The sequence below is a fragment of the Pseudomicrostroma glucosiphilum genome (genome assembly GCF_003144135.1).
Source record: "Pseudomicrostroma glucosiphilum strain MCA 4718 unplaced genomic scaffold BCV69scaffold_6, whole genome shotgun sequence".
Classification (NCBI taxonomy): Eukaryota; Fungi; Basidiomycota; class Exobasidiomycetes; order Microstromatales; family Microstromataceae; genus Microstroma; species Microstroma glucosiphilum.
The window spans coordinates 61,837-82,854 of record NW_020289918.1 but is presented as its reverse complement, the minus strand read 5'-3'; the positions used below and the strand labels follow the sequence as shown (position 1 = coordinate 82,854).

The 21,018-nt window shown below is 57.8% G+C and overlaps 7 protein-coding genes across 7 annotated transcripts; 3 read left to right on the top strand and 4 right to left on the bottom strand.

Moving 5' to 3' along the window:
- Positions 1–36: 36 nt before the first annotated feature.
- BCV69DRAFT_282403 (hypothetical protein) lies at positions 37–4,094 on the bottom strand. Its single transcript, XM_025492346.1, has one exon. It carries the CDS (start codon positions 3,711–3,713, stop codon positions 381–383), a length of 3,333 nt encoding a protein of 1,110 aa, XP_025348049.1. The 5' UTR covers positions 3,714–4,094; the 3' UTR covers positions 37–380.
- A 174-nt stretch (positions 4,095–4,268) lies between these two features.
- Positions 4,269–5,701, top strand: BCV69DRAFT_269546 (ribosomal protein S10). Its single transcript, XM_025490901.1, has 2 exons — positions 4,269–4,458; positions 4,535–5,701. The coding sequence occupies exons 1-2, from the start codon at positions 4,331–4,333 to the stop codon at positions 5,271–5,273; spliced, it is 867 nt and encodes a 288-aa protein (XP_025348048.1). The 5' UTR covers positions 4,269–4,330; the 3' UTR covers positions 5,274–5,701.
- Positions 5,370–8,354, bottom strand: BCV69DRAFT_298688 (hypothetical protein; the record flags this gene model as incomplete). Its single annotated transcript, XM_025494245.1, has 6 exons — positions 5,370–5,423; positions 5,503–5,592; positions 5,672–6,086; positions 6,155–6,216; positions 6,307–7,305; positions 7,389–8,354. 6 exons carry the CDS (start codon positions 8,352–8,354, stop codon positions 5,370–5,372), a joined length of 2,586 nt encoding a protein of 861 aa, XP_025348047.1.
- Positions 8,355–8,972: 618 nt separating this feature from the next.
- BCV69DRAFT_293536 (hypothetical protein) lies at positions 8,973–10,740 on the top strand. Its single transcript, XM_025493838.1, has 3 exons — positions 8,973–9,269; positions 9,363–9,855; positions 9,934–10,740. The coding sequence occupies exons 1-3, from the start codon at positions 9,030–9,032 to the stop codon at positions 10,647–10,649; spliced, it is 1,449 nt and encodes a 482-aa protein (XP_025348046.1). The 5' UTR covers positions 8,973–9,029; the 3' UTR covers positions 10,650–10,740.
- Positions 10,741–11,138: 398 nt separating this feature from the next.
- BCV69DRAFT_177984 (hypothetical protein) lies at positions 11,139–13,708 on the top strand. The gene is made up of 3 exons (XM_025489547.1): positions 11,139–11,648; positions 11,718–13,273; positions 13,381–13,708. The coding sequence occupies exons 1-3, from the start codon at positions 11,232–11,234 to the stop codon at positions 13,586–13,588; spliced, it is 2,181 nt and encodes a 726-aa protein (XP_025348045.1). The 5' UTR covers positions 11,139–11,231; the 3' UTR covers positions 13,589–13,708.
- On the bottom strand, positions 13,662–15,620 carry BCV69DRAFT_269542 (hypothetical protein). Its single transcript, XM_025490900.1, has 3 exons — positions 15,155–15,620; positions 14,894–15,054; positions 13,662–14,814 (listed from the first exon to the last, which is right to left on the bottom strand). The coding sequence occupies exons 1-3, from the start codon at positions 15,372–15,374 to the stop codon at positions 14,143–14,145; spliced, it is 1,053 nt and encodes a 350-aa protein (XP_025348044.1). The 5' UTR covers positions 15,375–15,620; the 3' UTR covers positions 13,662–14,142.
- A 444-nt stretch (positions 15,621–16,064) lies between these two features.
- On the bottom strand, positions 16,065–20,734 carry BCV69DRAFT_282399 (hypothetical protein). The gene has a single exon (XM_025492345.1). It carries the CDS (start codon positions 20,470–20,472, stop codon positions 16,243–16,245), a length of 4,230 nt encoding a protein of 1,409 aa, XP_025348043.1. The 5' UTR covers positions 20,473–20,734; the 3' UTR covers positions 16,065–16,242.
- Positions 20,735–21,018: the final 284 nt, after the last annotated feature.

The following is a 21,018-nucleotide window of genomic DNA, read 5'->3' as shown; positions in this document are numbered from 1 at the left end:
TGGGGCCTTTTCTCTCGTAGCACACGTGGGACTGAAGTTGACGGACGGGATCTGATTGGATGTATGAAAGGCTACAGATGAGGGAAGAGCGAAAGCGCTAGCAGGACTAGGGGTTGTGCGTAGAGTAGACGAGCTCGCGGCGCGAGGGACACGATGGCCGCTCGATGAGAGGGAGAGGGTGAGGGTGAACAAGGGGGAAGTACAGACGAGGATGAGAGCGAAGGAAATACACGATGATCATGGAGAAGGGTAACGATGTGCGATGGATGATCTATGCGCTGCTGATGATGATAACGATGACGATGATACGACGAATGGTGCAAGGCTTACCCTGCTTCTGCCACGCTTGTCCCTCTACCGCTTGAATGAGTTCGATCCGCTTAGGCATAGCCTTGACCCTGGCGAGAGGCAGGAGATGTCCGAGTATACGACGGGTGATTGCCGCCCGACTGAGCATAGCCTTGGCCACCACCTCCTTGATACAGAGTCTGACCAGAGAAGCCAGACGAGCCGTAGCTCGATTGACCCACGCCTGCACCGCCGCCGTTGTCGCCATTGAAGGCGCTTCCGCCCACGGCAGGGGAGACGCTTCTGAAGCCTCCTGCTCCTCCTCCTCCTCCTCCACCACCAACCCCGACACCGCTTTGATGGTTGTTGGACCCAACACCACCAGTGCTGAAGGGAGCAGCTCCGCTCCCGCCACTTCCCACCGTACCGACAGCAGAGTGTTGAGTAACCGTCGTGCCCTCCCTCCTTACCAGAACCCTGACGCTGTCTCTCGCTTGAATGGTCTGAGCAAATGTAAGCACGTCCTGCGGGACAGTGTTGGAAAAGATGGCAGTCTGTCGCTCCCCCTTTGTCGAACTTTGCCCGAGCATCGAAGGGCCAGCCCTACCGGACATCATGTCGAAGGGGTTGTGACTTCCGAGCGTCAGACTAGGGGAGACTAGAGGGCTCGAGGGCCCTCCTGGACTTCCTTCTGACCAGCTAGGCGCAGGCAGAGCTCTTAGCATGTTTCCGACGTGTTGGCTAAGATTCCGAGCGATCATCTGGTCGACTTCATCCAAGATGACCATCCGAGCTTCACCGAGGTCGGGCATCTGCTCTCCGCCTCCACTGCCAAAGCCAGTCTGCTTGAGGTCCTTCAGGCGTGCGACAAGCTCCACCATTCTTGTGGGAGTGCCCACGACAATGTGAGGGCGAGTCTGCACGAGACTCCTCACGTCTGTCTCGAGGTCCGCTCCGATTCCAGCAGCAATGTGGACCCGCACTCCGAGTGCGCCTCCGAGACCCACAGCCATCCTCTGCGCTTGAGTGGCTTGATCAACAGTGGTAGTCACGATGAGGACGAAGGGACCGCTGCTGTTGGCAGAAGGACTGCCCGACAGAGATGGACAGCGCAGAGTAGTGAGCACGACATGGATGGCCGGTATGACATAGGAGGCGATGCGTTCTTGCGTAGGAGGTGCTTGGGCGATCACGTCTGAGCCTCGAAGCAAAAAGGGAAGGGCGCGCTGTTGCACCTTGTTGGGTGGGCCAAGGCCGTACTTGAGCACCGATCGAAGAAGATCAGGCTGTAATGGCAGATGCTCCCACTTTGATACAATGAGTGGTGAGCTCGACAAATCAATCGAGGTGGAAGTCGAGCCATTGTCTAAAGGTCCACTTTGGTGTCCATTGGGACCAGCATTGCCCGCCATACCACCACCCGCATTTGGAGAAAGATGTTGACTCCATCGCTGTGGTTGGCCTTGGGGTAGCGAGCGGACATCCGCATTAGGTGAGGTCAGCCAATTCTGCTGAGAGGACTGCTGCTGCTGAGGGAAGCCTCGCCCGCCTGCGCCAGGACGAGGAGATGGGCCGCGCTGAACCATCGGTATTGTGGGGAGTGCAAGAGGGCTCCTGGGAGCGCTGAGGTGAGCATCCGATGGCGGTAGAGGCGCTAGACCCTGAGCCGTGGGCGGCAGCTGGGGCGACGAAGGGCCACCACCTGAAGCCCTGGAGCGAAGTGGCCCATTGCCAGCCAATCCCAATCCACCGACGTTCACTCCGCCAGAACCCCGGCGAGGCAATTGCTGCTGCTGCTGCTGAGCGGACACAAGATGCCTGACGTTCCCACTCAGCATGTCCAATTGCTCCCTCATCGCTCTGATCTCGGCCTCTTTGGAGGAAGCAATTGAGTCTGCTTGTGAGTGACCTCCACCGTCACTCCTCATCTTCTCCCTCTCCATCAACCAGCTGACGTCGCGGGCAATACCAGTCAGACCCTGGGTGAGCTGAGTCATTGCCACCTCCAGAGCCGTCAAGCGTCTGTTGGGATCATTGTCTGGCGATGAGCTCGTCACGCGCTGTTTCCGCATAGGATTGACATTGTTGTTGGATCCTGAGCCGGTGGCGTCGCCTGTGCCCATGTGAGGCTGCATTGTCTGTCCAGCAGAACCCGAGTCGCCAAGGTGGAGCGGAACTGGAGAACTGAAACGGTGTCTGTTCGGGTCCAAAGGGGAAGCTATACGGGCCGGGGCTGGACTACGCTGCGACGCCCTGGAGTGATTGTTGAGTCTATCGATGGCATTGCGGGAGCCGTGCATATGATTGGGAGTACCGCCCTGATGCTGCTGGTACTGCTGTGGATACTGCTGCTGCTGGTGATGCCGTTGTTGTGGCACAGGGAAAGGATAAGAGCCTGGAACACCAGAGTCTAGGGGACTGGACAAGTTACTGTTGAAAGCAACTCCGTGTTGTGAGCCATCTGGCGATGCGAGGGGAGGTCCACGTTGATCCAGCGCAAGATTACCGATATTCCCTGCTACATTGTCGCCAGAGAATGACCTCTGAGCTGCTACTTCCGGTCGAGGTCTCACGAGCTCTGGCGGCGATCGATTGACGCTCGGGTAGGAAACACCGGGGGCGGCGCCTGGTACAGCAGCAGCGTGTGCTCGAGGTTGCTCTTGCCTGTTGCTGGAAGGACCAGAGTGACTCTGAGAAGCGGCAAGGGCAGCAGCAGCAGCTGCTGCTGCCGCCGCGGCAGCGTTGCTCCGCTGTTGTAGTCTTCCGAAGTCCAGCCGACTGGTGGGCCGCTCACCTGAGCGAGCAGGCGAAGAGGAGGAGGAACTTTGTCCTGGCTGATCAACCGGTGCTGGAGACAACGTGGATGCCCTGTTGACGTGTGTTGGTTTATCACCGTCGTAGAAAGCGCTCTCTATGGCCGAGGCAGGTCGATTGAGGCCGGCTGCGAACGGGGTAAAGGCATTGGATCCGCTGGAAGGTGACATGCCTCCTGCAAAGACGGCGAATAAGTCGTCTCCTTTGTTTCCAAGCTCGAACAAGGAGACCGGTCTCGGCAAGGTGCTGCTGATGCTTCTGTTGGTACTTCCTGCTGCCGCATTGTTCGTGCCTGTCCCCTGAACGGCTCCGAGGGAGGGAGACCTATGACCACCTATGGCTCCTACGACTGGCGAAGGTGCTCTGGGAGCCATTGAGGGATTGCTGGGGCTACGCATCGGCGGTAGGAGGGAGCTTGAGGTGTATGCATTGCTGCCGCTCGGGTGGTCGCTGCTACCTGCACCCACTCCACCGAGATAGGTTCCCCCGAGGGAGGCAGATCCAGAGAAGAGGAGCCTAGGGTGTATCTCGTCGTGAGGCTGAGGTACGGCCGACGTGGCAGGCGAAGGTGCCGTCGTGGTAATGTTGATGGGATGTGAGGATGGGTCCATGACGATGGTGAATCACGAGTGGTGATGGCACAAAGTCTGTGTGTGCCGAGTGACTAGTGTACCTTGCAAGACTAGGGACAGGTGGTGGGACCAGGAGAGCGGGGCAGCAATGACGGGACGTGAAAGTGTGGTACGTCAGGTCCAGCCTTGACGTCGCTTGGTACAGGGGTAGAGGGCGCGCGCGCGTGTGTGTGTTCGTGTCTGTGTATGTGTGTATGAAGCTGCGGTAACACTCGTGCCTTTGTCAGCTCGCTCCAAGGTGGGCGCAGTCGTGACGGGGTGTATGGCGGCGGCGAGGTGTGCGGGGGTGAGAAGATTGTAGCAACGGTATCCTCCAAGCGAGGCCTCAGGGAGAAGAAGCGAGGCAGCCACGACCGGAGCGGAGCCGCTGAGCCGAAAATGGAAAAAGAAGAGGCCGAAGAAGAAGAAGAAGAAGGCGGCGCACAGGCGGACAGACGCAAGGACTGACAGACAGGCGCACGCACACAGGCAGGCAGCGCAGGCAGGCAGCGCGGACAGGGAAGATCTCACCCACAGGGTAAACCAAGGAAAGAGATCAGACCATCACCGTCAGCATCACCACTACCATCACCACCACCACCACCGTCTGCAACACGATGACAGCATCCTCGTCCCGCAACATGCTGCGTAGCGTTGGCGCATCGATTGCAACCTCTGGCGCTCCCATGGCTCCTCGGAGCCTGACCGCATCTGCAAGGTGCCTTCTTCAGCAGCGATTCGCAAGGTGAGTTGCGGGTCATGGACCTCATTATTGCCTCAGCAGACCTTCTGACAACGATTCTCACCGTCCTACTTCACAGCTCATCTGCTCCTCGTCAGCAAGAGGACTCCACGTCTCCAGCCACCACATCATCATCATCCTCCATCCCATCCACTTCTTCCCTGCGCCCACCACCTCCGGCCAATGCACCCCTCCTTCCAGAAACGCAGTACCACCCTCCCACCCACGGCCACCACGTCTGCACTCTTCACCTCTCCGCCTACTCCGAAGGGGAAACATTGCAGAACCTTCAATTCTTTACCGACTTCGCCTTGCGAACCGCCTACGCCCTAGGGATTCCCGCTACGCGCCCCGCTTCTCCACCACGCCAGACGTCCCTTTGGACCGTCCCGCGTGGGCCCTTCGTGCACAAGAAGTCGCAGGAGAACTTTATGCGGAGGGTGAGCTCGAGGGTCATCAAGGTGTATGATGCCAATGAGGAGGTAGTGCAGAAGTGGTTGTACTTTTTAAGGGTGCATGAGATGGCAGGGGTGGGGATGAAGGCGGAGGTGCTCAAGAGGAGGCCAGTGGGAATTGGGAGAACCATCTTTGAGGGAGCTCAGGAGGCACTCAGAGAGGGAGACAATAAGGTCACTACCGACGGTGAAGAGACAGGTGCTGAAGCTGCGACGACTACGCGAGCGCAACCCACAAGCGAGGCAGCGGTAGCAGAGGACGTCAAGAATATGGCAGAGGGTATCGTCAGAGAGGGCAAGGAGGATCAAAGCCCAGCGTCGACTAGCGAGGAGTCGCAAGCAACAGGGGAAGCAAAGAGCTGAATTGCAATCGCTTCGACTAAACAGAGGTCCCTGCATCAATACAGCATTTTTCGCAGTCACACTTGCTGCCGCTGTTTTCCGGAGTCGCCATCGTATCTAGCACTGCTTCTGTGAATCGGCTTCGTAGGCGGCCTTGACTCGGAAATAGAACTGAATGCCGGAAGCCGACGGTCGACGGTCAGACAATGATCGCGTCTGGCAAAGTCCTGGCTCCTCACCACACGCTCACCTCGTCCTCTACAAAGACGCCGCTGGTACCGTTCATTGGACGCTTCTTGTGGCACTTGGCAGCGTGCTTGCGCCAATAGATTTCCGGAATCTTGAATGAGAACGATGCAGAAGAGCGTAAAGTCTTTCAGGTCGGCTTCAGTTGCAGAATACCAGCAGCCTCTGCTCACCTTGACTTCCACATCCTTGACACTCTCGAGTGCAATCCACTTCCCACAGGCATGACACTCCCCCTGTAGGATCGTCTTCCTCTCACCAGCAGCCACAGCACCCCCGCTCCGTTCTATGCTCTTGAACCTCACGGGGGGATCCATGGGCTGGCCTGTGGCGGACATGATCCCGTGGGAAATCTGGAGGTGGTAATTGTACGCAGAGACCTTTGTCTGGTACCAATTGGCAGAGGCATGACCTCGTCCTATAGGAGAGGCGTCGTAGCAGATTGGGCAGAGGGCTTCCTTCTTCATGCCGCGACCTCGCGTGAAGCGGGGAATGTAGAGGTCGAAAGGGTCTGGCAGGGAGACGTTGGGGTCGCCGGAGAATTTGAAGAAGCCGCGATTGGCAACGACTTGGAGCGCTGGAGAGAGACTGTCGTTGTCGTACGGGACAGGACAATGGTCAGCTCGTCGCTCGGCTCATGGCATTGCAAGACTCACCTTGGATCCTTGGCGCCTTGTGGAAAGACCTTCTGTTGGATCTCTTCGGGCAATTGGCTTGGCTGTGAAGTGCAAGAAGGAACCGCGAGCCAGACCTATGATATGAATGACTCTGCTTGAGCAGACTCCCACGAGGCGACACTGCAACGTACCACCGCGTATCTCTGATAGAAGCCCGGAAATCGTGCCGTTTGCTTGTCGACGTGACGTGGGAAGACTCGCTGCTGGGCATTGCAAGACTTCCCACTAGTATGTTCATCATTTGCTTGATCAACTGCTACCTCCTCAATCTTTCTTGCGCTGGCGCTCTCGAAAGCATCAGTCTGTTTGGTGACTTCCACTAGTCCTGCATCGTCAGTGTCACCACTGGCATCGTCCTCAAAAGCAGCTCGTGATGATTGTCTTCGGCCTGCCTCGCGAGGAATTGCCTCTGTCTCCGTTGTCAAAAGCGACTTTTGGACTGCTTGCGCTCGCTGTTGCGCACGCAGCGAGCGCGCCGACAGAGTCAGCAAGTGTTGCTGTGGCGTAGCAGACTCGTTGCTGATTATATGCTGTAGGTTGCATAGAATCTCTGCCGCAGTGTTGCTGCTGATAGGAGTCTGTAGCTGAGAAGATCCTTCACCAGTGTGCCGCAACTTGAGACGCTTGCTCTTGTAGCTCGAGGAAGGCGCTTTGTCGGTCTCGCTCGAGGCACACGTGGACGGCATCAAGTGGGCGAGAGCCTCGCTGGTCTTGGGTCCGATCCTGGGCGACCGAAACAGTCTCCTCTTCCTTGCGCTCAATGCTTGTCCGCCTTTGCTACTTGCTACTTGTTCTTCTTCTTCCTCCGAGTCGAAGATACCAGGCAGGAGTGCGCGCTTTACAACTCGATCGGCCGTCGAGAGTTTGCGTGACGGGCGTGACTTCCTGCCGCTGGAACCTGGCATGGACTGTCCGTCTCCTAACATACTTTCAAGATCCCCTTGCACAGATCGCTGCTGTCGTGACACCAGCCTGAATGCTTTGTGCTGAACTAGAATCTTCTTCGGGCTGGGAGAAGGTGGTGTCGAGTATCGGTAGGCTCGTCCAAGTCCTGATCCGATGACATTGTCCGCCCAATGACCGTGGCTGCCTTCATTGAAAGCGCGACGCAGACCAGATGTCAGGCCAGTCTGGGTCGGTGAATGCGATACAAGTCAGAGACTAGGAAATGATAAGTGGGACTGTCTCAACCAAGAAATAGACGGACACTGACCTCTTCACCGCTAGAGTCAAGGAACGCGTCGCCGTGCGCGAAGCCTGCTTCGCTCCCAGCGACTGAGGCAGCTGTGGCATAATCCTCATTGGACTCAGAAGAGAGTCGCTTGTCTACAAGTGAGCTGACGTCTGAGGGAAGGAATGTGTATGAGGCCGAAGTACGCTCTACGCGCTGTGCTCCCACAATTCGAGGGTCACGCTGAGCAAATGCAAGCGGCACAGACGGCATTTGTGATGGGCTCGGACCACCACTGCGTCTTTTCCGGTTGGGAGAGGACTCGAGTGTAGAGTTCCTCGGAGGCGAGCCTGTCGATACTGCATAGGATGAAGAGCGAGCAAAGTCTGGAATTGGAAATTGAGACGAGTCAGCTCTGTTGAGGGCGCAGGGCTGCCCTTCGATGTTCTCTTGAGTCTTGCCTGGGCTTGGAGTAAAGCCACTATAGAGGAGCTTTCGTCTGCTTCTGGGATTACCCCCGCCAATTCCCTGGCCTTGGCGTGGTGTGCTAAATTGATGGAAGAGGCGAGGAATTCGATCTTGTGCCACTTGCGTTGGACGATCATGATGGCTTGCGCTATCGGTGCGGGAGAGGCATCGTGTTGAAGCTGAAATTAGATGCTGGCCTCTAGCTGAAGAAGTGGAAGGTAGGAGGAAAGTGTCCCTTCGCAGAAGGGGACGCGCATCTGGTGCATATATGCTGGCAGCGCCGTCATCATCGCTTCGCTGAGGTATGTGAGCGTCCACGCCCATAAAGTCGAGAAAGTCTTTGAGTGTCTGGGGAGCGCTGTCGTTCGAGGTCTCGGTACCGTCGTAGTGTGAGTTGGCAGTCGTAAGGTCTGGAAGTGGCATGCTGCCTTCGATGGTGGTGGCGTTTCCAGACACGTCTGCGTAGCTTGCCAAGGTCGGAGCGGCACTTGCTCTATCACTGCAGCCAGATCCATCGAGCTCTGCTACGGTGTCTGCCATGCTGTGCTAGTCTGCCCGAGTAGAGGGGAGGAAAGTGCTTGAGGGAGAAGAGGAAACGGGAGAAGCATGAGAAGGGTGGACGAAAGAATGGGTCATACGGACGGCGGACGATGAACGCCACAAGAAGCACTGGCAGCATACAGCCATTGCATGCCGCACCGGCAAGATTTTGCCATCGTGGTAGCAATCGCACTTGGTCAATTAAGCGGAAGTGGCCGGCAGATCCTTCCTGCCGCACGTTGTTCGCTGAGCGTGATACTCAGCCACGGTAGTGCAGCCGCAACCTCGGGACAAGATGATCCGCAGCGGGACGATTCTCCTGTCTTGTCATCAACCTTGTCCGCTCTCTTCTTACTATCGTCCCATGTGCTGAGCCGCGGAGAAACACCGGCTCTTGTGCGAGTGCAATCGAGTCCGGCAGCGCTTCGAGGCGCCTGATCCTTGCGCTCGAGCCACCTCGCGTTCCTTTTCCGTCCCAGCGCCTTGCGCTTAATTGTGTTATCTTCCCGACGCCGCGTATCTATCTACATGGGTACAGCATCCCTCAGCCCTTGCTATCTGAAGCCACATCCCTTTCCTTTCTCATAACTAGCGCGATATGTATTCGGTAGCTCGTAGTCTCTCCTCCCGACCATCCCTCTGATCCTGATTCCCAGCTTCTGCCACCAGGACATCATGGTACTCACATCATCTCCGCTGCTGGCGAGCTTCGTCGTCCCCTTGGGGATCGCAGCAAGCCTCCTAGCTGCGCTGCTTCTCTACAATGTGCTCGCCCCAAGCAAGGTGTCAGGACCGTACACCAAGCTGTATCCTGACTACAAGGGCTTCACTCATCCTCCTTCGGAAGGCATGGACTTTGATCTGCGCAAAGTGGAAGAGCCAAAGTATCGTCCGTTCAAGTTCGGGGCATACCAGGTGAGTCCAACGGAAGTGACTGAAGTCTTCGCCTGCTCTGTTGTCTCAGCTTCTGGAGTATGTCTGCTTCTGCTCCTGCCTCGCTCCCCTTAGGTGACAATGGGCATTCGCACCATCCCTCAGCAAGACTGGCTGCACATCCACTGCTCCTACCCCTCCTACATCCGCCTACGACAGGCGCGCCACGAGATCTACAAGGAGCATTCTGTCCGCACTCTACCCTCTGCCTCGAAGCGCAACGAGCTCGCAGCTCTCGAAGTAGCTCGTGCTATCGCCGGCTTTCTCACGAATCGCTATCCCAGTATGTTCGAAGTGACGCCGAAGGGAGCAGAGAGGAGCTCGGACGGATGGGACATCAGAGGAGTGAGGAGGCTGGCCCAGCCTCATCTAGGCTTGGAAGAGAGGCAGTGGACGCTACTAGATCTGGGCAGGGGTGGAGACGATCCGATGAAAGTGGCTGGAGAGCTACTGCCGGACGACTTGGCCATCATGATGGCAGACGAAGAGGGGGATACAAAGGGCCAGTACCGCTTCGTGGCCGGCAGTGTCTGCACGCCAGGTTTCTGGAGGCTAGACGAGAAGCTAGGTGAGACAGCGGTAGCAGGAGCCTCGACGAGCAAGCCTAGCAGAAGCTCATCCTGCTCTCTTTTGCATACTCTCCCAGGCCTCACGCTTCAGCAGATCCACATCAAAGGCAAGGTAGCGCAGTATGAGACGAAATTGATGCATCCTATGGACCGTTGGTTCTCAAAGCTCAATCCCAACTCTCTTGCCGAGCGCAACAATTACTTTTTCCAAGTCTTCAATCCGCGTGATATTGATCCGAAGGAGGCCATCAAGTCACTGCACGATGGGACCTTCAGCCCGTCTGTACTCAAGGTCGATGACCCTCACAATATGTCTACGAGGGGCCACGAGGGTCACGAGGCCGTGCGAGACGATACGGAGCTGTCCTGGTCGCACACTACCAATGGACCAGAGAATCTCTTTGACCAGAGTCTCAAGACGTCTGTGCCCGTCGAGGGTGTTGCGCCTCCTGATCCTCCTGCTCCCGCTCGAGGACCGCAAGATGTAGCTATGCGATCGGAACGACAGTCACTCCGCAGGTTCCCCCGCTCAGGTGCGGTGCTGTTCACCGTTCGAACCTACCTGACTCCGATCACTACTATGGCCGAGGAGAAGGGGGTGCCGGGTCGACTGGCGAGCGCGATGCGCAGTTGGCCGGACGATATTGCTTGGTACAAGGCAGCGGAGCTTTACAGGGATATTGTGTTGCCGTACCTGGATGAGAAGCATCGCGAGCAGGTGCAAAAGGGTTGGGTCAAGGAGGGCGAGGACGAGGAGGAGGTGCTCAAGGCTAGACGAGCCTACCCTCTGTGAGGGGACAGGAGAAGCACGTCAAAAGGCACAAGGTGTTTTGTTCTGCCTGCCTCTGTCATCGGGATGCCCAATATATAGATAGATGTTGCGCTATAATGTCCGTCGACGCCTGGCCGTTGTCTCTATCTCGGAGGTAAGGAGAATCCGGACCCTTGCTGGGAGGATGTCGCGGGTGTGGTGCCCCGCTTGTGTGCATGGCCTGCCTCGGCTGCAGTGCTGCTGCCTGTCTTCCCGCCCGCTTGGCCCTTTTGCCCAGGTCGACCTTCTTGGCGCGGGGCCGCTCCACTTGCCTGCCGCACTTATCACGGCGCAACCATGTCCTTGTAAGAAAGAGGGTGGGCGACTTGATTCAGTGATACCCTCTAACCCACAATCTCTTCCTCGGACGTCTACCATCGTCTATCTCATTCTTCTAACCTCTCCACTCTCGCCCACCGCTTTACAAGGAACCGTTGCAAGACCACCCAGGCCGCCCCCGTCGCCTCCTGCCTCTTTCCGCCCCGCCCTCTTCCTTTCCGCACGGGCGATTCTTACGTAGCCTGCCTGCCCACCTACCCAGCCTACCACGGCCTACCAATAGCCATGAGTACCACTGCGGGCGTCTGGGCAGCCTCTGCCCCGCCCTCGTACCATGCTACACAGTCGGCCACACTCGCAGTCGGCAGTCCGCCAGCCTCATCCTCGTTTCCCTCTTCGAGCATCTCGCCCGGGTCAGCAGCATCCCATGCTGCCCTGGCTCAACTCCGTGATCGCGTCCTGCCCATCTATGCCGAGCACACTTCACTACACGACAGCATCACTCCTCTACTCGCCCTCCCTTCTCTCCTCACCAAGACAGAAGAGGAGCTATACGTCTCCAAGGGCTTACTCACAAGCAAGCGCACAGCCTGGAAACGTCTCGATGGGCGCGTCCATGCGGCGCACCAAGAGTATCGCTCCCGCAAACCTGCCTTGGGTCGCTCGTTGATGCTTCCCGGACGTAAGCTAAAGTGGGAAAAGGCAAGAGTACAGTGGGAACACTTGGTCAGGGAGAAGCAGCACATGGAAAGCGACATTGATGGGTTGCAGGAGCACATTCGCAATGAGGAAGACTCCATTGCTAGTATCAAGGTAGGGCTGGAGCGACTCGCCCTCCTCGATACCGACCTGGACGCACTCGATGCGAGCCTCTTTGCCGGACCTACACCCACGCACCCCTCGGACGATCTCCTCGAGTCCGTCGTGCTGATCCTCACCTCCACGCAGCGTATCCTCAAGGCCGAGGCGGACCGTGAGTCTCGTGCCCGTGGTCAGCTGGGCAAGTCGCGCCCCTGCATAGAGAAGGTGCTTGGAGCTCTCAAGGAGTGTCTGACCATCAGCAACGAAGTGGGAGTGACCAAGGACCAAAAGTATACTCGACAGATCTTCTCCAATGGTGGTGGACAGGTGCTGGCACGACGAATCACCCCGATCCTCCAAGGGGCAAAGACGGCCAGTGGGAAAGGCCACACCTTTTTCGCAGAGGCACGCGGTACGCAACTATTGATCCGACCTATGCCCACGCTGAAGCTCGTGGATCTGAACCTCCTCTCAGGCCGCGTGTCGGGAGCTTATGGGAAACAGCAGCTGAGCGAACGCGCCATTCACGCCTCCATCGAGACGTCCTATGCTCAGAGTCTCGCCTTGCTCAGCCATCTAAAGCGCGAGTTGGATCGATCTCGCAGGAGGTCCAAGTTCTTCAAGGGACGACTGGGCGAGTTGGCAGAGGAGGAAAAGAGGGTCAAGGATTTGCTCAGACGCAGGAGGAGAGATATCATCTGTGTCCTGTCCCAAAGCGGAGTCGAGGCGGCTGTATTGGACGAGGAGAGGGCACAAGCGCAGACGAGCGTGTATCGTGCCTTTGGAGAGATCGAAGGGCAGGACACAGGAGCTGCCAACGACCACGACAATGGCAGTCCCACCAGCAATGCTGGTGCTAGAGGAGGTGCAAATGGGGAGGAAGAGGACCGTGACGACTACTTTGACGACGACGAAGGCACTCTAGCCGGCGATCTGGAAGACGATCATGCCGGTGCCGGCACAGGACAAGTAGAAGAGGAGGTAGAAGATGAGCTACAGGGCGTTGAAGCCGAAGTGGTCACCTACCTCTCCTCTTCCCTCGGAACTGCCTTTTCCCATCGCGACCGCGAGCGCGACCGCAACGGCAACGCAGCCCTTGGAGCTACTGTCAGTCGTGGTCAGGCTCCTGCTGCCGCTGCGCCTACCTCCACCCCAGCTGCCGCAATAGCCGCAACGGCCTTTGCAGTCGAGGATGAATTGACCATTCTCCCAAATTCTCAACTGACGGCAGTGGGTCTTGGTCAGGCAGGTGGAAGTGGGAGTGGGAGTGGAGGTGGGAGTAGCGCACCTCCTCCTCCTCCTCTTTCTCCTCATCTAGGCTCCTCTCCCACCTCTCCAAAATCAAACCCAAGCACCTCTTGCCCAACCACTGGCAATTCCACCCACCCGCTACAACTCCCCGCCACACACCCGCTCAGTCCCCACCTAATCACCCTCAAGAGCACTCGAGCCCTACGTCGTATCCTTAGGGAGTGCGTGAGGGAGTGTAATGCAAATGATCCCCATACTGCCGCTTCTGGAGAAGGGTTGGGTTTGGAGGAGGAGGAGGCGGGGATGGGCAGTGGAGGGTTGGGGGATTTGGTTGAGAGTTGAAGGTGTGGGCGGAGGGGGCGGGGGAGGGGGATGGGGAGAGACGAGGAGTGGAAGTGCGAGGAGGAGGAGGCGTCTTCTGTATCATAATCATCTTTTCTCTTTTCTCTCTTTTGTTCTTTCCTCCCTCTCTCTATCTCGCTCGTACTGCACTGCACTGCATTGGATCGCATTGGATCGCATTGGATCATTTCGGATCGGATCACTTTGGAAAATGCAGCTGTCACTCCCTTGTTCCTTGGTCAAAGTAAATCCCTCTTGATATTATATTGGACATGGGCATGGACATCGATCGGACCACCAAGTCTGATCTGGACTGATCTGATCTGATCGATGAAGAATGAGGTGGCTAGGAAGAGAAAAAAAAGTTTGGAAGGAGAAGCAATGCACAAGAAAGGGGAAGAAAAAAACAGAAAGATCAAAAAAAAGGGAAGAGGGTGAAAGAAAGCACAAAGGTGGCTGGGGAGAGAAAGGGAAATGAAAGGGACATTCTAGGCTTTGAAGAAGTTGAAGAGAGTGGTGGGGTGACTGAGTTGTGAAAGGGGGCGCGACCGCAGGAAGTGGGCCCGTCTGCTGTCCGAGCTTGCAGACTGGAAGGCTGCACTGCTATAGAGGCCACCCTCGTGTAGAGCGATGCTTGAGACCCGTGGACGATTGCCGATGCATGCAATGGTCGGCGAGCCTGGTCTGGTCTGCCAGTTTCTATGCACGCGTCTGAAGCGTATGAGCTGGGCCATCACCACCACCAGCCGACAAGCATCGAACTGCTCGCGTCCGTTTGGCGAGCTGACTTCCATCTATGCATCTAGAGCGTCTTCTTTGTCTCTCCCTCGCCAATGCTGTACCCCTTTTCCTTGCTCAATAGCGCTCCCGTCGCCGTCTTAGTAGCGGGCTTGGTAGGCCATTCCAGTCCAGCCTCTTTGGCCTTCCTCTTCTCCTCTGCCTGCCTCGCCCTGAACCTCTTGTAACTCAGGTCAGTTCCCATCAGGTGGTCCCACCATCGGAAGCTGGTAGAGTAGCAACCCACAAAGGCCATGTGGTGATGGTCGTGGTGGTCTGCTCCGGCCCAGAAGGGGACCCAGTTGTGCATGGACCAAGGGAAGTCGTAACCCGAGTGAGCGTCAATGGCTTGGAAGAGACGCATGACAATCCAGACGTAGACGGTGAGGATGTGGAGATCCTTGGTGAGGGCGCAGAAGAGGAAAGGACCGCCTACTGTGCCCATTCCTAGAATGATGACCTCGAGGGGGTGAGCGTATTCGGCTGCGAGACCAAAGGGGGCAGAGAATTCGTGATGCTTCTTGTGGATGTGCTTGTAGAGGGGACCCCAGTGCAGAGCGCGGTGAGCCCAGTAGTGGAACATGTCTTCGAAGAGGAAGAAGAGGCCAATTTGCCATGCCATCTTGGTCCAGTGTGGGAAGGGGACAGAGTGTGTTGCTAGACCGAGGTACTCGCAGAGTGGGTGGAAAGACCAAATCTGTAAGAGAGGCGGGGCTCAAAGGGTCAGTCTGAGGTACGACTCGAGGTGGCGGCGGGGTTGGAGGCTGGCAACTCACCTGTGGCAGCTCTACAGTAAAGTGAGTGAGCAAGACGTACTTTGTGCACTTCCACTGCTGTGCGGGCGTTGCCGTCTTGTCCTCCTGCAGCTTGTACTTGCGCATGGAGGGCATGGAGTCGATGATGATCCAGGGAATGGCGCGTCCAAAGTAGACGAATTCTGGGTGAGGGGGTGAGGAGGGAGGGGAGGAGTTGGGGGTAGCAGTAGAGATCAGCATGCCGAAGATGAACAGCGATGATGAAGCGGAGTGACTACTCACCATGTAGCAAGAAGCTCATGAGCCCAGTGGCAATGACTGGGTTGCCAATCCAGATGTACCAATCCATCCATGCCCTTTCTAGGAAGTTGAGCGAGGAAGGGTCTGTTCCGGTGTAGAGGTCTGCGCCATAGGGGAGATTTGTATTGGGCGTGGCAAAGTCGGCAAAGGAGGCAGTGGCATTTGCGCCGTGCGAAGGGAGAAAGGAGGCGAGGATGTCCATGGTGGTGGGTGGTGAGGGGTTGACGTCGAGGGAGCGTGTATATGCGTATGGGTGAGTGAGTGGGTGGGTGTGTGGCCTTTGTTCTGTTCTACTCTGCTTCTGCTGCTGCTGCTGCTGCTCGACCCTGAGAGTAGAGCAGAAGCTGTCTAAGGTAAATGAAGGGGGGAAAGAAAAGGAAGGTGATGTTAGGTGTGTAAGATGTGTGTGTGTGTGTGTATATGCGTGCAATGGGGCGGAAGGGACAAGGGGATTGGAAGTGAGCGGGCGGCGGATGATTATGGACATCTCTCGTCTGCCTGGCGAGGAATTCCTCTGGCCTGCGCCACCAAGCCATGGATGGCAACTTGGCGTGGCGTACCGCCTTCCTTTGCACCCACGCCATGACAGAAGCGCGTCTCCCCCCTTTTGCTTCCACGGCGAATCGGATCCCCGTCGGACATCGTCAGCCAGTCAGCCAGCCAGGCCGCGCGCGAAGAAGCCTCAGCCAGAGCCAAGCCCTGTTCCGCTCCCTGCCTGCCTTGGCTTCCCTTCCACTTCCGCTTCCGCCCCAACAGCCTTTTTTCTTTGAATTGGCGCATGGCTTTTTGACAGGCGCATGGGACAAGGACAAGGGGGCGGGAGGCTGAAAGGACGGACGGACGCATCGACGGGAATTCACGGGTCAGGCGACGTGATACAGTCACCGATGCTGTTGGACACTTGCTTGCTCACTTGGCATTCATGGCAACAGAATCCAGGGGTGATAGATACAATGGACCAGAATGTGCAGAGAAACCACGACTGAGCTCATGCGCTAGCACTGGACCAAGTCAGCTGGGCTAGACGAAAAATAAAACAATAGACCCATGCACATACGACCAGTCCCAACCTACTCGCTAGCCTTCTGCCTTCCCACCACCTCCATACCCTTGGGCAGAGGAATCGCCGCATTATACCCACTCGAGTTCACCTTGCTCTTCTTTGTGCTTCCACTCTTGCCTCCCTCACCTCCCGAAGACTTCTTCTTCGAAGGCGAAACCGTGTCTTTCCACCGCTTCGAAGCAGCACCCATTGCCCTTCGCGCACTGGCATACGCATCCTCTCCCGCACCACCAGCACCACGACCTCCTTCTTCGTCGGAAGAGTCGTCGTTACCGCCCAGTCGGCGGTCTACGCGAGTGGTCCACCCCGACGAACGTTCACGCTCTCGCTCGGGAGGAGAGGCATGGTTGTCCTTTGTGGGCAGACGAGGTGGGGCAGAGGGCGGGGGAGCGATCTTGCTCGAGAGGGGCGGCAGCTCAGCAGCCGTCGTTGGCGCAAGAGGTGCATTGCCACTGGGAGCCAGAGCAGATCCGGGGGCAGTCACCGTGTGCATCACTGGCGCAGGCGGGGCGGACTGCGCAGCGGGGGCAGAGGTGAAGCCGCCAAAGCCGTCGCTCACCAGACCTGGGTCACGCTCCATCACGGGCGTGTCAGGCGGGAGCTTCGTGTCCGGAGCCATCCTCACACTCTTACGACGACTCGGAGTCGCAGAGACGTCTGAGGTCGCATTGTTAGAGGGAGGGAGCAGGTGAGTGCTAGCGGCAGGCTTTGTAGACGCCGACTCCGCTGGCGCTGCCCGAGAAGCTTGAGGCACCGGAGTGGTGGCACCTCGCACAGTGGACGTGTTGGAGTACGTTCGCGATGGCTCATCCGTCGAAAGTCTTCCAGCCATGGGGTTCAGGCTAGGGCGGAGGGAATCTTCAGGGAAGTAGGCAGTTGAAGCCGTAGAAGGCTCCTCATCCTGGGCCGAAGATGACACAGGCTGCTGTTGCGCGGGACGCTGAGGCTCGGGAGCCACAGCGACAGGAGCAGCGGGGGCAGAGCCAGGAACAGGCGCCGGCCTCTTGGGCCCACCTGGTCGTCCAAAGCTCTGCATGCCTAGACCAGACAGAGCTGGAGCAGCACCGCTTGGAGTCCTCATACCGTCACTACCGAGAAGTCGCTCGTAGGCAGAGCGCTCACCAGGGGTGAGGATATCTCCCTCGTCGCCAGACTGAGAGGGACGCTGTTGCATTCCAGGCACGTCGAACTTGAAGGGCTCAGACGTCGGCATGTCCAGATGAGGGACCGTGGGCTTCTGAGCTGCCGGAAGAGGAGCTCTTGACTGCTCTGGCGAGTCGGGAAGAGGGCTACCCTGCCTGCCGAGATCAAGTCGGCCAGTCCCGTCGAAGGTCTTGTCTTCTCCAAGCTTGGGAGAGGATCTTCTCACCGGCGCTTCCTCCTCGTACTCGTCCTGCACATCACCCGAGGCAGAGGGGGGTTCTTGAGACTCCTCTGCTGGCGCCTGTTGAGTGCTCTCTGCGATGACTGCGCTAACGGGAGGAGGCGCAGAGATCGATGGGCCGAGGTTGTTGTTGGCTTCTTCGATCTGAGTTTGGACTGGCGGCACTTCGACAGCTGGTGGGGCTTCAAGCGGCTTGGGTGCAATACTGGCCGGCGTGGCGGTCTGCTGCTGCTTCGAAGAGGAGGCCGCCGCTGAGTGCTCGTTGTGTCCCTTCATAGCGCTCCTCAAAGGCGCGCCAGACTGCGCGCTGCCAGGACGCTGAATCTGCGAGCCAGTCAGAGCATTGTTGGCGTACTTTTGGGCGATTTCCTCGGGCGAGGCGGGAGTATAAGGCACCAGTCCGGCGCCAGCTACGGCTTGGCCTGCGATACCGTTCGAGGAACCACCGTGGGGAGACTGCACCCAATTGTTGGTCGTCCACTTGCCGCTGTCTGTGGGGCTCATAGCGGTCAGGCCAGTTCCCATTCCGTCGCTGACGGCAGACTGGCGCTTCTTCTTCTTCTTGGTAGCGGTAGTACCGCCGCCAATGCTCGATGCCCTTCCAGTGGCAGCTGTAGCAGTCGAATTGGATCGGCTGAGACCAGTGGGAGGCATGATGGAAGGGTAGGGTCTGTCTGGCTTGCCAATGTCGCTAGGCAGGACCAGAGTGGCTAGTCCGCGAGAGCCAGAGGACAGATCGCCCGAGACGACGTAGCTTCCCGGTCCAGGGCGACCTGCAGTGCCGACGGCGGAGCCAACGGTCGAAGAGGGACGAGCAGAGGCGCTAGGCGCCTGTCTGGTGGCAGAGGTACCGATCTCGCTGCCAGCAATGCTCCTGGTCGCCTTTTTCTTCTTCTTGGGCTTCGAGGCAGTACTAGTGATCGTGTCTGCCCGCTGCACCGTGGGCCTGCTTCCGATGCCAGCACCCATTACGGCTTCTCTGGCTTGGCGCTCAGCATCAGCTTGCTTGCGGGCCTCCTCCTCTCGCTGTTGCTTGACGCTCTTAGGACCAGCAGTGATGCGCGAGATTTCGCTGGGTGTACGACGAAGTGTCTTGCCAACATCACTAGAGGCCTTCTTTCCAGCGATGTTAGGGTTGACAACCCGAACAAGGTCGGGTCTGTTGTCATCGTCGTCAGAACCACTATCGTCGCCGCCTTGGTTCAACGGCTTCATCAGGTTCTGGTGCGGAGCTTGATAGGTGCCATTGGCTTTGGAGGCACTCTTGCGCGTGGACGAAATGTTGGTGTCGGTACGCGTGTTCCATCCACCGACGCTCGAGTTGCGATCATACGACTCGTTGCGGCTATGACGGCTCTTGGTGGGCGACTTGGCCTCATTGTCGCCGAGATCAGCCTTGAAGAGGCCCTTGAACTTGCCGAAGAAGGAGTTGCGCTTCTGGGCTTTGGGTCGACTGGGACCACCCCGTCCTCCAGTTTGTCGGCCTCCGCCACCGTCATCGGAACTGTTGCCATCGTCGTTGTTGCGAGCGCTTGGCCGGCTAGATCCCCATCCGGCATTTCCACGAACCTGACCATCATCTGTGGAGGCTTCCACGCCCCGTTGGTACATACGAGGAGCTTGTGGCACAGGCGCCATCTGAGGTCCATCGTAATTGAATGATGGGGCAGTGGCAGAGTACATCTGTGATTGAGGTTGCTGATTGCTGTTGTCGCCATAGAAGTCCGTGTGCTGGGCCTCGACAGGCTGCTCAGGTACCGGCATTGCATTCTGGCCGTGTGCAGCCGAGGCACGGTCGGCGTACCCGCCACCACGATTGTAATGTGCCTGCTGGTTGGACTCCTCCCTAGGGTCAGCCACGCTGCTGGCATCAGAGTCGGCTCGCTCCTCGACTTCAGGAGGGGCACCACCTGCAAATTGGGGTCGGGTGTAGCCGTTGTTGTTGGCCGTACTGCCGTATGTTGTGCCCATACCTCTTGCGGTTTGTGAGGCAGACTGCGAGGGCGTCACAGAAGCAACCTCGTGACTGTGGTATCGAGACATGTCCTGTTCGCCTTGGTATTGCTCGCCTTGATACTGTTCACCTTGGTACTGCTGATCTTGATAATAGAGGTCATCTGCCACTCCTTCTTGGCCCCATTGTTGCTGTTGGTCCATCTGAGTATGGTCTCCCTGTCCAGGGTAATCTGTGGCGTAATAGCTTTGACCATACGAGTCCACTGCTTCGCGCTGACCAGTGGACATCCTCTCGTCTCCAGCGTGCTGGTCAAACTCGTCCAGAAGCAGAATCGCCTCCTTGGCGCACTCGATCATCCGGTTTCCTGCGTCACCCATGAGCTTCATCCTCATGCTCAGCGCTTCCTTGAACGTGCGACGCTTCACACCGATCAGCGCCCTCTCTTCTTCCTCCAGAACTTCTTCACATGCCGTAAGCTCTCGCTGGGCGTGGGGCACGTCACCATTCTTCTTTGAGGCCTTGATTAGCCGTGAGACCAGGATGTCTCGGTCCTTGACAATGGTCCTGATGCTAGCTTCCCGGTCGGCGACGTCCTTGAGAGCTTCTCTGTAGCCCTTGATTGCCTCGAGGTAGTTGTTCTGGGCATCAGCGACGTCGTGCAAGAGATCCGCAAGCTGGGAACTCGTCTGTGCTACATCCCTTGCCTCGCTGGTGCCCCATGCCTTGAGTGCCGCGGCGGCAGTGCCAGAAGACTGTACTACAGAGGCGAGATGGTTCTGATAAGTCTTCTCCGACTTGATGAGATTCTGTAGGAGACGAGAATCGGTCGAGGCGTGGGGACGGGTCATGGCGGAGGAGATGGAGGCGGGCATGAAGGATGCCGCGCCAGAAGCCATGGTGGGCGGTGAAAGAGGGTGGGGTTGTGAGGGACGCGCGGTGGGTATGTACTTGTGTGCCGCTTGTCAGTCAGGGATGAAGGGGGATATGGATGAGGATGAGGATGCGAAGAAGAGGATGTAGATGAGGTGTGAATGGTGGCCTCGAGGGAAGATGTGATTGGTGCAAAGCGGCAGAGGCGGCGGGGGAGACGAGGCATCCGGGGCCGCGATGACGTTGGGTCTAGGCAGAGGCCACTGCTCCCACCGCGGCCCGAAGCGGAAACGTGTGGGGACGGGCGGCGTTTGAATGCAAGAGAGGGGGAGGCACAGGCCAGGCCAGGCCAGGCCACACACCCAACCATGTGCGGCTACGTAAGGCGAGACAAGTGGCCGGGCGACAGGCAACGGCAGCGAGGACCCCCAAGCGATACCAATACCAAGAGGACCAGAAGAGGGCAACACCAAGCACAAGCACTCAATGGGCCGCAACAAGTGGCAGCAGGCAGCAGCCACGAGGTTGCTCAACGCAGAGCCAAGCATCGAGGCAGGCTGACGGAACGGGCG